Genomic DNA, 16,705 nt, shown 5'->3' with positions numbered 1-16,705 from the left:
TTATTTTAAAAACTAACTCTTCATAATGTTTTTCAATTTTAAAATTATCTATTCCTTCTTTTTCTCTCTTTCTTGAAAAATGGAGTCAGTTGAGGCCATTAATTAACACTTTTATAACGAAAGACATTCAAAAGACAAATGAAGAAAAAATTAACCCTTCGTAATTTATTTTATCATGAAAACGGACCCTTCACAATTTACTTTATCATTTGGACCCAATTTATTTTATCATATAAATTTATTTTATCATTCACAACTTATTTTATCATATCAAAATGGACCCTTTATAAATTATTTTATCGTGAAAACGGACACTTCACAATTCATTTTATCATTTGGACCCAATATATTTTATCATTCACAATTTATTTTATCATATCAAAATGGACCCTTCAAAATTTAATTTATCATTTGGACCCAATTTATTTTATCATATCAAAACGGACCCTTTACAAATTATTTCACCGTGAAAACGGACCCTTCACAGTTTATTTTATCATTTCTACCCAATTTATTTTATCATATCAATTTATTTTATCATTCACAATTTATTTTATCATATCAAAACGGACCCTTCACGAATTATTTTATCATTAAAATGGACCCTTCACAATTTGTTTCTTCATAAAAACGGATCCTTCACATATTTTAATCATAAAAATGGACCCCTTACGAAAATCTAAATGAGTCTTATGAAAAGAGGAATGGATGATTTCATTAATTCATAAATATAACTTCTTTTGTGTTTTTTATCACTATCCCATGTTCAAAAAACAGGATCCAGATAAAAAAAATAAAAGATTTCGATTCTACGCTAATTTTAGATTGATAAAAGTATTAGATTTGTCACCAATTCACAAAAACAAAGGTTTTTAAAGTCCCATATTCAGATGGATAAACAAAAATAACTTTTTAATTTGAATTTTTGAAATACTTACTTTTGTGAAATAAAAATTATTTTTTACTAAGAAATAAATTTTTCTTCCTAGATTGCTGCCAATATTTTGGCTTTTATCTGCGTAAATGTTGTGGGAATATTCGTTCACAATCTGATGGAAAGAGCCCAAAGAAAAGCTTTCTTAGACACTCGAAATTGCATCAAAGCTCGCCTAGAAATGGAGGACGAAAACGAAAAACTAGTAAGTTTTCTTTTTTCTTTATTCAAATACTATTTTTTTTATTAAAAACAAAATCACGTCAAAGTTTGAAATGGGTTTTTTTTTCTTTTAGAGAATGACTATCAGCGATAGAAAATTGACAAAACGTGATTCGTATTGCGCTTGTTGGATTGAGGTCCTTTTTTTTTCGTCTTAATTACGGTTTTTAAAGTTTAAAAAAAATGTTTCGTTCGGGCTTTTTAAACTAGCATCACAAATGTTATATTTAAAAATAAAGGAGAAAAAAAAATTGATTTTGAAGCAACGTTAGTTTTGAGTTATTTTTTATTAAAGTAGAATAAATTTAGTTTAGCGAAGGCAGTTAGCATGAGAATCATGATTTTTTGATACAATGTACTCTTTGCTGCAATGAAGATAAGCAATAGTTTTGGAGTAATTAAATAGTTTCTTTTGATGGTTTTTTTGATGTAACGGAAAAACTAATAGCAGCATCAACGCACTTTCATGCTTGAAGATAGTAATAAAAACGTTTCACTCTCTTTTAATGTAATAAAATGTAAAATTTTTACGCTTTAACAAAATTTATTGCAAAATCTCTAAAAAAAAATTTAAAAATTGTATTTCTTCGTTTTTTGGGAACAAAAAACGCGACCAAGCTATTTGCTTAAAATTAAGTTTAGCGAAAACGATTAGCCTGGGAATTTTATATATTATGCTATTATATTATATTATAATATATATTATGCTATTATATTATATTATAATATATATTATGCTATTATATTATATTATAATATATATTATGCTATATATTATCTTTTCATATATTGTGCTATATATTATTATTTATATATTATGCTTTATATTACGCTATTATTATTATATTTTATGCTACAATGCACTCTTATGTATGAAGATTATCAATTCGGATTAGTTTTGGTGTAATTAAATAGTTTATTTTGATGTAATGGAGGAAATAATAGCAATAGCAAACACTAAATAATAAAACTAATCCACTTGCAATTTTGAATTCCACCCAAAAGACAAGGGAACTGCTGAATCAAGCATTTAGGCAAACTGGCTTCCGAGGAGTATCTTTTGTTGTGACTAACCCTAATTTGCGTTACGTGATGAGAAAACCCATAAAAACCCTTCACGATTAGCCAGGCAGGAAAGGAATTATAACCACTGAGTATATTTTTCACCATGACTGTGATTTGTGCCAGGCGGTGCAGAATTCGCATCGACCAGCCATTGCTAAGCCGTGGCTCAATATACATTAATATAAGTGATTTTTCGTCGAAATGAAGAAAAAAAGTATTATATTATCGAAAAAAGAAGAGTTGATAATTTTTTAAATACTTAAGATATTTTCAGCCAGTTTACTATTTTTATCAAAATAACATCCACAGTCGGGTTTAAGACATTCATACTATTTCGTTTTTATTTATTTTCTTTGTTGAAAGTAGCTTTTAAAACACTCTGAAATCAAATTTCTAAACAGAAAATCTAATATTTCCAATAGTGAAAAAAAACTTTTGAAATGTCAGGTGAGAAGATGCTCTTTTTTAGAGAGTTCAAATGCGACGTAAAATAATTTTTCAACATATTTTTTTTAGCGTCGTAAAACAAATAATATGAGGGTAGCTAAACTTAATGCTTTAAGTCATTGTTGTATGAAAGAAAAACGTCACACACAATAACTTTGTTCTCATGATCATATTTTCACATATTTAAAGAGAAGAAAAAATCTTTATAGTTTATTTTAGTTCATGCTAACTATTAATTAGTTTACAAAATCTGACGCATTCTTTCTCTGAACAAACATTTTCTTCGACAAATTTTGCTTTCCAGCAATCAAAACGTAGCGCAAACTTAAAAACATGGTTCCACAGTCAGAAAAGCGGTCGAAAGTTATATTCCCTTAAAGTTAATTTAATTTTTTTGTGACTCCACCTTATCTTTGGAATTTATAATTATAATTATAAAATTTCACGCAAGATAATTCTAAGGTATCGGTCCTCGTTAAACTGTTCTACCGTAAATTGCTCGACTTCGCGTGCAGGTAATCGGATTACTTATGTGTACCTTATGCAGGGGAACCATCCCCTCTGCAAAATTTCAAAATTTCGATGGCATATCTTCGGATCATCCTCAGGGATTTTTCCAGACCGTCACCAATAGGCCGTTCTGCAGCTCTAGTTCGACGTAAATAAAGTAACTAACTACCTACCTACTTTCGAATTGACAATAGTTTTTAGAACAACTCACTCTTTCTAGCACTTGAAGTTATTCGTTATCTATAGTATCTCAACACCAAAAATGGTGGTAACTACTTTACACCGTTATGAAGCACAATAAATGACCCTCGGTTTTTTGTGTTTCACTACACCAATAATTATTAAAGACCAAGAATGTCCTTTCATATGTGTCTCTTATGTGGCGTAAAGCCACCATTTTATGTTCAGTAACACTAAAATTTATAATTGCAGTAAGATAAGATACACATAAGAGTTAGTGAGGTTATTTTGAAGATAAAGTAAGAATAATTTATTCACGGACCAAAGGTACTCATTAATTCTTAAGTAATAAAGAATTTTAAGTAGAAATAAAAAACTTTAAAATTTTTAAAGTCTTTTTATGAGATCATAATAAACTTGATAGCACAACTAAAAACATGCATGCTTCTATTTGCAATTAACTTCTGTTTTTGTGGAATATTCAGCAGCTTGCGTGACTACGAACATTCATCAACTCGTGCTCCATTGTAAACAATCTAGAATTGTCTAGAATTGAGTAAATGCATCTGAGCATGATGTAAGATTTATCAATTATTGGTGTTCAGATTTAATTACACCCTTCAAAGCGTATACGAATGCTTGATTCTGTATTATTTTGAAATAAAGTCAAGCAATTTTTGGAGCTTTTTAACACCGAATTCGGATAGGTATTTCACCATAGTTTTTACTATGTTAGAAATTTTAGAGTATGTTAAACCGTAATCCATATTTGCTACAACCTTAATAGAGTTGAACCACATTAAATTAATATTTAAGCTCGATTATATATTAATGTAGTTTGGGGAATACCTTATAGAGATTGAAGAAAATTTGCTCTGTTCAACATTTAACTGTACATGCTATAATTATGTATAAGTTGTGATTGTTCTTTTGACCTCCAATATATTGGACAGAATTTTAACTTTTATCACTTAAAAAATGATAGTTTTTTCTGATTGTGTGCCTTGACAAAGATTTGTTATCCAAAGGTCCAAATTCCAGACAAAACCATTTTTTACGCTTTTTACTACTTATGTATTATATTATTTATTCCTACTTAAGTATTGTGTATTATATTCACGCAATTTAAAATACATGGTATTCACGCGATTTAAAAATATACATCGCATTCACGCGATTCAAAATTACACATAGTGATTGTAATAACGTTATTTTAAAATCTCACATCGGGATTCGTATTCACGTGATTTAAAAAAAATCGTGCATCATATCGACCGTATTCATGCCATTTAAATTCGCACAATCGCGACGCATATTCGCATGATTGAAAAGTCTCACACCGGGATTCGTATTCAGACCATTTAAAAATCACTTATAATGATTCGTATTCACAAAATTTAAAAAAAATCACACATCGATATTTTTTTATTAAAATATTGATAATATTCTGCGGATATATGCTGCCTACATACATTTTTTTCTTGTGTTAAAATTTCGAGTACTTTTTTCCAATTATTTAAAATTTGTTTTGCGCATAACATTTTTGTATTTTTACTTTCAACTTTTTTTTTACCAAGCTCTTTTCTGGTTGATAACAACTCGAAAATGTCTATTAAAAACCTTATTTTAAACAAGCTCGTATGCAGAACTCATTTAAATGCATAACTTTCTAAAATCTTTTTGGAGAAAAACAATTTTCCTTCCTTTTAAATATATTTCCAGAAAATATCGACTCTTTGCAGCGAAATAGCAGTAATCGTATCATATTTTACCGAGGAAAATTTTCAAAACATTTGAAAAAAAAAACAAGATTTAACGTTGTAGAGAAATATTTTTCTTGAGAGGGAAAATAGTTAAAAACATGAACGTATTGTATATTTTATTTTCCATTGAAATGATATCCTATTCTAAAATTCTTCTTCAGATGTTTTTAAAATCATCTAGGCGAAGTTTTTTGTCCCTTACAGCTATTATATTTATTTTAACGAAACGTTTGATGGTTTTTCTGTACGTTGGATTCATTTAGAATCCAACAACTGTTATGGAATTTTTAAAAATGTTTTTCCAGGTGGCAGCATTATTTTGATAAATTGGAATATTGTACATATGAACAACTGATGCATAAAAAGTAAAGTACTAAAACTTAATGATCTAAAGGGATGACTTCAAATATGCTAATTGATTAACGAAAATTTGCATTATGAAATCAAACATAAAAATCTTTTTTCTCCGAATACCTTTTCGATTCTTTGATTTCTCGACCAAATTTTCTGATCGAGTTTTAAAAACCTTTAAAATTTGATTTTTTAGGTCGACTGATTTCGTTCAAATTTTGTATATGTAAAATTAGATTCGTTAAAATAATCTAAAAAATTGTTTGCCTTAAAATAAAATAAAATGTTTCGATTCGTTTAAATAATTCTCGTCATATGGCAAAATACGCAAAAAATAAAATTAATATTAAGGGGTCCAAACTTTAGACTGGTCTCTCGATCAAACTATTGAGACCCAGATTGTGATCCCAGATTGCGGCTACACCATATATTTTAAAGCTCAGAAATCCAAATCAGTTGGAAAAAAAAGGTATGTTTATATTTAAAGGTGACATAATTTTTTCTTTTAAAATTTAGTAGACACATCTAAGTGCAAAAAAGAATTATTAACTTACAAAACATTTTTTTTTGCGAAATTAGTGGAAAGGAAACTGAAAATAAAGCTGTCTAACATAAAAATATAATGTTTTTCGCAGAAATTCTACTCTTTCTTATTTTATGCTAGTGTTTACTCTAAATTTCTTTCTAAAAATTTTACAAAAACAATAAATAGAATTATAATTTTTATAAAATACAGCAAATGAATGATTTTTACCATAACTTACTCCCATGTTTTAAAATACACTATTGGAATATAGGTGTGGACAATTTTGTTTTGTTTTGTTAGATATGGACAATTTGAAGACTGTTTAGAAAAAAAATATAAGTAACTATTTCAAAAGAATGAATCTTTTGATCAGTTGCATAAAAACTTAATCAACTGGATTATTTAGTTTAAATCAAATAAAATTTAAAGACGAATTTGGTCTTCAAAATGTCATTTCTCTGGTATAAAATTTTGAAGAAAAAACTGATGTGACAAAATAAGACTGGTCATAAGCTGATATGACAAAATGTCATGTCGTGATAAACGGGGTTAAATATTCGTACCTATTGTGTAAGGTAAAATTAACAGTCACCAATGACCACATCTTAACTCACTATAACAAATGAGGATTAAAAAAATTTTACCCGTCGCCACCCAATCGCCACTTTTTTGTCAAAAGTATACCATGTACATGTTATTTTTTGAATAAATATAGAATTATGATGAATATTTTGCAGAATTCTAAATATTACTATAATTTACGTTTTTTTTTCTTAAAATTTTTCTTCGTTTTAGAAATGAACCTCATAATGCTTGCTATATTTTAAGAGAAACTTGCATTATTAAGATAAACAGTTTTTTAATGGTGTGAAATTTTCAATTTTTAAAAATGTGGCCACATTTTTAAAAAGTGACTACAATCAAAAATGCTCTAACTGGCCACTGGTCAATAGTAAAATTTCCTAATTTTGCCATATAACCTCTTGCCTTCGAGAGGTTGCCTACTGTCTTTTCTAAACTTATTCTTTAATTGTTAAAATTAAAGCAAACATTTTATTTAGAAAATGTGTTAACCGTTTTTTTAAATTAGGCTTAATAATATTAAATGTTTGTAGGAAGTCTAGAGCTGGGCTTGAAAAACTCAGCATTTTAACACGACCTAACGGTTATGTTAGTTTATAGCAGAGTTTTCTAAACTGCGCGAACCGATCCCAATTAGGGTAGCCGGATCTACTATAGGAAAAAATAAAAAATTGAAACCCTAAAAGCACAAAAGTATATTACTGTATCAGTGACAATTTTCAACACTCTTGTGTTCAATTTACGCAATGCTTATGGAGTCCCACACCAAAAATTTTAAAAAATCCTGATCTATAAAATACGTGGACGAAAACCTTTTTCGATTACCTATTGAAAAAAAATACAGGGTGTATAGAGGTGGACTAACTGATTTCAAAATTAAAAATCCTTAAACAAAGAACTATTGAAGAAGAACGATATATTTATTGTGAAATCTGTTAACACATACCTAATCCCTTACAATAACTCCTTTCCCGTTTTAATGCTAGAATTCTTCAATCTGGCCATCTGTTGTCAATTTTCGCAACTAAATTCAAAATTTTGAATAACATTTTTACAACTTTCATTGTAAACATACCATTTGTTTCATTTCTCTATCACCCTCTGTTTCCGTTTTATTCTGAAATGAGTCAATGAATCCCTCGCTGGACACCCTATATCAATATAACTATTGATACAGGGTGTCCGATCGCAATGTGATCAGTCGCAAATGTATATTATAGCAAATAAGTCGAAAAAAAGTGACAGTAACAGCGTTATGTTTAAATCTACGGTTTTAAGTATAAATCGAAAATATTAAATATCATTAACAAAGAAGTATTAGTTTTTTTTTTAACAGAGAAGTATTAAAGCATTGATGGAGCAAATAAATACAAACCATTATTCTTTACATTGTTAAAATCGGTTTTAGTATGATACTTTAAAACTGTTTAATAAATATTAATTTGTATGATTAAATTCAATAAAGTATAATCGATATATTTAGAAGATAAAAAAAAATTATCCGATATGTACGGAGAAGATGTTTTGGTTTTCAAAACTTTTGATCTGGCAAAATTTCGATTACGATGCGTGATGATGCAGTACGCCAGTTTAAGCTGAAGACACAATAAGGCACTAATTGATGCTAGTCGACGAAACAACTCGCGAGAAGCATTAAATATATCGAATTCATCCATTGATGATCATTAAAAAGCCTAAGGTTTAATCTTAAAACTCGTCATCAAGGTACATCATATTCTTACGGCAAAAAAAAATATATATATATATATATAATTTGCCGTCACGTTGATGTCTGTGAATTGCTTATCAAAAGTCAAGAAAATTATCCATTTTGAAGCGCATCATCACTGGGGATGAAATATGGGTTGTCTACAACAATGTTCCAGCCTCTAAAAAAATATTTTAGAATGTAAAACCTTTACTTCAAATAAGGATAGGTCAAGAATCACCTGGATTAATTTTTAGAAGAGAACAAGAAACTTTTGCACTTGGAATCATGCTACTGCCAGAAAGATGGCGATAGGTATTGAACCAGAATGGACAATATATGATTCAATAAAACATTTATTCACGATAAGAAAATCGCCTTTTCAGTTTTATAAAAAAAAATTAAATTACTTTCCTAACAACCCAATAATCCGTAATCTCTTTCTACCGCTTCTTAAATTTTTCTGAAAAGAGGCATTATTTTTCATTTAAACCCCAAATGTCCATCATTCTGTCGCTTAAACTCAAAATAATTCTTGAAAGGAATTATTTCTCAAAACACGCATTAATAGTTCTCCCAGTTTATATTTTTATTTTATAAACGTCGTTGAACAGCCGACCCAATTTTGGTTTTACGTCTACTAATGTTCAACTCCGTAGCTTTCTAATTTTGAACTAATCCAGAATACAAGGAAACTCCAGTATCCCCAGAGGTTGTAATGGGAACATGGAGGACTTTGTGACCCGATAGATTTAACATGCACCAGTCACCATTTACTACACGGGGTGTCTTTGGTCTGCGGAGATTGAACCCACGAGCTCTTGAACATGGGCCCAGTGCCCTCCCAACCAGGCTGTCCATGGTATTAAAAAAATTACCTGCACTTAATTATTTTCACGAATTTTTTTTAATAACATTTAGGACTAAACTGATCTATGAATATTATTTTTCCCCGCAAAGTAAGTAGTATTCATTGCGAAACAATAATAGGCCGTTTTTATTTATTTATTTTTTTTCCCTTACTTTTTATATTTCTTGTAAAAAAGTGGTGATTAAATTTCTTTTGTTTTTTGTTGTTCAATGTAAGGACTCAAAACACTTATGCAAATTATATACAATTTAAAGAGATATTCTCCTACTATCCTACAACAGTGATCTAGGATAAGAGGGGCTTTTAAAACTAGAAACTACACATTTCAAATAATCAGAAATTTATGACTACTTTTCCTTGTTGTGATTTATTACACTGCTTCACTATAAAACCTTTCTATACAGGGAAATTATGGAAAGAGATAAATATTTTGAGAAATGCACGTATGAAATATATTCATAAAATTCGTTAATTAAGCTGAAATTTCACCTCCAACCTTATTCTTTTGGTGGTTGGGCGAGAAGCATCTTTAAAATTTAAAAAAAAAAAAGCCTTTTTCTTGCAGATTGGTATTTCCCCCAAAAAAGTGCTCCAGTCGGACTGAGTTTGTTGGCATTTTGATTCACTGATGGCGCTGCAATCACAATATAGAAATATCGTTCAAATTGTTTAAAATATATATATTATACATTATTTATAAAAATAAAAATAGAAAGGTTAGATTTTGTAAAAAATTTATTTGATCCTACCAAAATCGATCCCCATAACCACGTTCTCCATCTACTCAACTGTGGCCGATACTTTAATTACACCATCGTGTTATTAACCTGTATACAACTTACTCTCACCACTCATTTGAACTGATTGATTATAAGTGCTGCTGCTATCTTTACTAAAAAAATATGACTTTTTCGCGATTAAAAAATAACCGTTTTAAAATAAATTTAGTATTTATGACTTTTCCGAATTTTGCAATCCTTTTATTGATTAAAGAATTAAATCCTTTTCTTTAAAATGTTAGCATTCTCTTTTTATACTAGAAAATTACTAATTGAATTTACCATGATTCATATTAACAAATACATAGTAAAAGAGATTATGATATGTGAATGTTTGCATATTTCTTAAAGTATGCTTTTTAGCTGTTGAAAAATTTAACATGACTTTAACTCATTTACGTCAGTAAATCCTATTATTTCCTTTCCTACTTTAAAGCTTTAAAGTACTTTCGATATCCACTTGTAGATTTAATTTATTTAACTAAACAAAAAAATTTAGTTGCAGTAAATTTCTTTAAAAAAAAGCACTCTTGCAGTATTTTTTTAAAGTAAGAAATAAAGTAAATGGATAAGGAATATGAATTTAAATTTTTACATTATTATACAAATTTTTAGTTAGAAAATTAAGAAATAAATTTAAAATTATCTAGAAGTGTAAATCATATAATTTCATTTCATTTGTTTTCATTTGTTTTATTTCATTTGATTTTGTCTTGGTTTCTTTCTTGTTAGGGTATCATATAGTTAAAATTATGTAGAAAAAATGGAAAAAATATAAAGATTTATGAAAACGGAAGAAAAAAAAATTCAAATAAAATATTTTTAAAAAATATTTAAAATTTTAAAAAAAATTAAAATTATGGAAAACAAAATAAGGAATAGATATAATCTCGTCATCAGCTCACACGATTATATCCTTTAAAAAGAGTGCTTTCTAACATTGAATTAATAAAGCAAAGCAAAATTAATTAATACAATAGTGTGAAAAGCACCCCAAAAAAATTGGAACGAAAACAGAACATATTTAGTAAAAATTGCAAAACATGTTAAGTAAAATTATATATAAAGAAAAAAATGAAACATATTAAGTAAAAAATAAAACATATTAAGTAAAAAATAAGACATATTAAGTAAAAAATAAAACAAAAAATGCAAAATAAAACAATCAAGTTAAAAATAGAAAATAAAACATATTAAGTAAAAAATAAAGCAAAAAATGCAAAATAAAAGAATCAAGCAAAAAATAGAAAATTAAATGCCGGAAAAATGCAGAATAAAATACAAAATGCAAAATATGAAACGAGAAGCGAATTCAAATGCACTTACACTTACCGGCATCTCTTAAAAATTATTTAAAATATTTTTAAAAATTATTAAAATATTTAGTTTGCCAGATTACAAAAGATGAAAATAGAAGGGCCTTTAGAAAACAGAAGAAATCTTTATATTTTTTCCCATGTTTTCATGATTTCTCTATATTTTTAACTTATTTAATTTTCTTCGTTAATCTCGCCTTTCTTTTATCCTTTTTATCTTTATTATGTAATATACACATAGTAAAAAATTAAAATCTCATTAGTTTGAAGAAAAAAACAGGAATGATTTTCTTTTAAAAAAACTTATAAATGACAGAAAAATGTAGTTTTTTCTGTGTGTTTTCTAACCCTCAAAAAAATATCCGGAAATTTTAGAGAAGTTTTAAATTTACTTAAATTTAAACATTTAGATAAATTGTTAGGATAAAACTTTTATTAGTATTCTCTATGGAAATTGAAAAATCAAAAATAAGTTTTATAAAATCAAAACATATCATTTTTGAAAAAAATATTGAATAATTCTTTTAAATTAAAATATTTCTTTTTATCGCTTTTGTAGCACTTGTAATAAACTTAACGACAATGCATTTATTTTTCCTTAGTCAATTTCATCATTCCCGCTTATTAATATTTGGAAAAAAAGGGGAAATATATGAAGTTAACAAAACTGACACAGAATTTATTCTAATTCACACTTTTGTCCTCCGTTTAATTACTTTTTAATAATCATTTTTATCGCTCACTGTTCTTTTGAGTTTCACATGACTAACGATGCCTTAGTTTCTTTGATATGAACTCTCGATTGTATGATTGATTAACTTTTGATTCCATTTTAGAATACAAAAATCACATTTATAATGTTAATTTTATTTTAATTAAATTATTATTACGATAGTCATTTTATCACAACAAAAAACTTTTTAACTCTACTTCTTATATCGCCCAACTGCGTGAACAAAGTAACATCGTAAACAAAGTCATCTTAGCCGGGAAGGGTAGAATTAGATATTTTTAAAACATCAATCAAGACTATTTTTATTTTTCCTACCTGAAAAATAAACTTCCACTTAAAACAATTTGCAGTCCATTTTCATTTTCAACGCCATCTGGGAACCAAAATGCGAAAATGTGTCGCCCAAATCGGGGTATTTTTTCCCCACAGTGAATACAAATCTGATTTTGTCGGGCCCGCTCCAACCTTTAGAGGTTAATAATAGGGTTTTTAATACCATTAATTACATCTTTCGAAAATATTTTCAAGTGGGAATTTTTAGATTTTTAATCCACTGTATATTTCTCGAACTATTTCTCCGCTTCCATACTTTTTGGACACCCTGTAAACTCCAAAACATTTTTGATCATTGACATCATATGCTATTCTGTTAATGCATCGTTCTTTACTAATTGTTTTGCATTTAAGGAGCGACTTTTACTGAGTGTGCTACCACAACATGTTGCCATGGAAATGAAGGCAGATATAATCCGACCAAGGGAAGGTCCATTCCATAAAATATACATTCAGAAACACGAGAACGTAAGGTAAGATTTAGATAGTTATGCTTTGAACCATAGATGGTTCGGTATAGTTCACATGTAATATACCATTGAAATCGTTTATACCACTTCTAAAATGTCTTCATTGTCTACGTCTATTTTATTAAGACAAATAAAATAGACACGGCTCCTATATATATATATATATATATATATATATATATATATATATATATATATATATATAGTACCGCTCAAAAGTATCAGTACACCTAGAAACTTATAAAAAAATGGCAAAATTCAAAGTGTCATAACTTCTTTAAAAATGATCAAAAATGCTTCTGCTTTAGCTCATTTTGAAGCTTAAAACCTCTACTTTTATGTACTCTAATTGTTTTTAATTAATATATTTTGCAACTATGTACAATTACACTCTAAACAATCATAGAAAATTGCATTAATTTTTTGTGAAGTTTGACGCGATGTACGGGCACAAAGGGGTTAGATATTGTTAATTTTTATTATACCATTGAAAAATTTGGACTTTTAGCTTTCATTTAAAAGAAAAATTTCAAAAAAATATGTTTTTTGATGAAGTTATTGTCAAATAAAAAAAAAGTTTTTTTTTCAGAATTTAATGATTTTTCAGCACTTACAATGAATTTTAGTGTAATTATAATATGATATGAAATTTTTTTAATTAAAATAAATTAAAATTTAGTATTTCTCGATAATATTATTTCATAATTTATTATGAAAATTTTAACTTTTTTTTTTGGAAAATATAATAATGAAATAAGAATCAACGTACAATGTACATACATGTACATACAATGTACATACAACGTACAATGTACATATATTTTTGTCTTAAAATTTTTTCTGAGAAAAATACGAAAAAATAAATTTCAAAATATTAAATTGTAAACGTTGATTCTTATTTCATTATTATATTTTCCAAAAAAAAAGTTAAAATTGTTATAATAAATTATGAAATAATATTATCGAGAAATATTAAATTTTAATTTACTTTAATTAAAAAATTTTCATATCATATTATAATTACACTAAAATTCATTATAATTGCTGAAAAATCATTAAATTCTGAAAAAAACCCTTTTTTTTATTTGACAATAACTTTGTCAAAAAACATGTTTTTTTAGAATTTTTTTTTTAAATGAAAGCTAAAAGTCCAAATTTTTCAATGGTATAATAAAAATTAGCAATATCTAACCCCTTTGTACCCGTACATCGCGTCAAACTTCACAAAAAATTAATACAATTTTCTATGATTGTTTAGAGTGTAATTGTACATAGTTGCAAAATATATTAATTAAAAACATTTAGAGTACATAAAAGTAGAGATTTTAAGCTTCAAAATAAGCTAAAGCAGAAGCATTTTTGATCATTTTTGAAGAAGTTATTACACTTTGAATTTTGCCATTTTTTTATAATATATATATATATATATATATATATATATATATATATATATATATATATATATATATATATATAGTTAAAGTTAAGAAATTTCCCTAAACAAACAACATTTAAAATCTTAAGTAGATTTGAGCGATGATGCAGTATTTCTCTTGGGGGAGGGGAATAATCAGGTTAATGACCCTGGCGTGAAAGTTTGAATAAGAAAGTGAGTCTAAACAAACTTTTTTTGAGGAAGATCTTCATCGAAAATGCAGAATATTGCTCATGTTCAACTAACTCCTTCCCGCATTGAAATCGCTTGCACCACTTCTAAATTGTCTTCAAATTCATCATTTCCAATACCATACTTTAATTTAAACATTATGAAACCTGATTCTATCCAAACTACTTTTTTTTTTTTTTTTTTTAATTGTGCGAAATCTACTCATTTTGTGAATTTGTGAAAGTAGGGCCGGGCCCTGTTTATGTGATTTTCCCGAAATTAACTCATGATTTCCTAAAACTGAAACTAGCTTCAAATTGGGTTCTTTGTGCGAGGGTCCCTGTTTTTGTTAAATAATGCACAAATCATGTCTTAAGCAGATTTTTTTTTCTAAATTATAAATTAATTTCATTATCCATTCCATTCATTAAAGTTTTGAGAAAGGTCCATTCTTAAAATGAAAAATAATTGTTGCTTAAAATAAAATACTTTTTGATTACCTTTACGAAAAAATAATGTGTGAAGGGTCTTTTAACTGACACAAATTTTTCCTTAACAAATACCTGCATTATCATTCTATTATTATTATGATTATTATTGTTGTTATTTGAAACGTAATTATTCGAAATCCACTTAAAATATAACCTGTAAACTATAAATCCGTGATAAATATAACCTGTATAATCCACAATTTATTTTTAACTGCCCTCTAACATTCTGAATTGATTTTTCTAAATTAATTTAAAGACTAAATCTTTTTTTAGTTTGTAAATAAGGTATTTCAAGTAACATTACAGCTTTGCTTAACTATTAATCCTCTTTTTCATAGTCATTTTTCTTCTCATTTGTAATCTATTTTAAGTTATTGTCGTTTAACTTAGGTTTGTTAGTTACAAAGGCAAAAGGTTGTTTTTTTTTTTTTTTTTTTTTTTTTATATTTATTATTTTTTGCTCGCTTGTTTGCATAGAAAGAAAATTAAAAAATTGCTTCTGCCAGAAACAGTTGTTCTGAGTTGTTATACAAAATAATTCTTTTAGAGAGTAATATGATTTTTTTAAAATTGTTATAAGTTTCTAACAGTTATTCGTGATGACACATCTTTCGCCCGTATCCTCTATGCAAGTGGTGACAAACCTGTGATCTCCGAATAAGATGCTGACCCAAGAAGACTTTTTAAATTACCCCCGCGTTAATTTCTATAGACTTATTTTTTATCATAAAAAGATTTGTTTTTTTTTTACTATAAAAGAGAGACACTTGATAATATTAAAAACCATGAACAATATCAAATAGATATAAAAATATTTCATAGTGAACATTGTTCAATTGAACATTCATTGTTCATATCATTAAACCTGGATATGACTGCTGACATGTATAAATATGTACCTCTGTATGACTCTTGGCATATATAAATATTTACTTGTGTATGCTTCCTGACGTGCATAAATATGCACTTGTGTATGACTCCTGGCATGTATAAATATGCACCTGTGTATGACTCTTGACCTATATGAATATGTACCTATGTAGGTCTCCTGACCTGTATAAATATGCACCTGTCTATGACTCCTGGTATGCATAAATATAGACCAGTATATCACTCCTGACACGCATTAATATGCACTTGAAAATGACGAATAATAATTATTTAACAATTCTATAAAGACTGAGTACAATCTCTTATAAGGACATAATATATTATTTTTTAATGCTTTTATAAACTAGCGCATTGTTTTAGAGCAAAGTTTTTGATCAACATCATTAAGGGGCTATTTCCCCAAATCTCTTTCCTCTGAAACAACGCTTTTTAGCAAATAATATGCTAGTTTTATAGCCGTCGTAAAGTTTCTAACAGTTATTCATGACTGTTAAGTACAATTTTATTCATCTTTAGTCAGCGCTTTCTATGCCAATTATGAGAATTATGAAGAAAAAAATCACCGTTTTGTGAAAATAAAAAGTGTTTGTGGTCTAATTTTATTTTGTTTAAAACGTTATTTTAAAATCTTACTCCCTGTAAATCTGTGTTTAGATATAGACTTTCTTAATATCTATGTTTGGTTCATATTGGTTTTCTTTGCGTCAAGTTATGGCTCACTCAATCTAGATATATGGCTCTTTTTGAAGGGGACAAACTGTATACGTATTTGTAAGTTGTGAAAATAGATTCCTGAATTTGATAGATTCTTGTTTCCTGATTTGAAGAAAAACCCACGTAAAATGTAATTAGCTATGTGTATTTTTAAATCCAAATAATACGAATTGCAATTTATTGAAAATATCTATAAAAGATTTACTTTATTCA

General features: G+C 27.5%; 1 protein-coding gene across 1 annotated transcript in view; it reads left to right on the top strand.

Moving 5' to 3' along the window:
- The window catches only part of LOC107453371 (adenylate cyclase type 1), a 192,650-nt gene that overhangs the window by 97,403 nt on the left and 78,542 nt on the right, over positions 1-16,705 (top strand). The window contains exons 2-3 of the mRNA XM_016070185.4: positions 990-1,139; positions 12,675-12,793. Of these exons, the coding sequence (XP_015925671.2) occupies positions 990-1,139; positions 12,675-12,793 (269 nt within the window). The remainder of the gene's footprint in view (positions 1-989; positions 1,140-12,674; positions 12,794-16,705) is intronic.

The sequence above is a fragment of the Parasteatoda tepidariorum genome, chromosome 12 (genome assembly GCF_982258835.1).
Source record: "Parasteatoda tepidariorum strain Cologne lab strain chromosome 12, Ptep-v5.0, whole genome shotgun sequence".
NCBI classification, from domain to species: Eukaryota; Metazoa; Arthropoda; class Arachnida; order Araneae; family Theridiidae; genus Parasteatoda; species Parasteatoda tepidariorum.
This window is presented reverse-complemented; position numbering and strand designations above follow the sequence as displayed.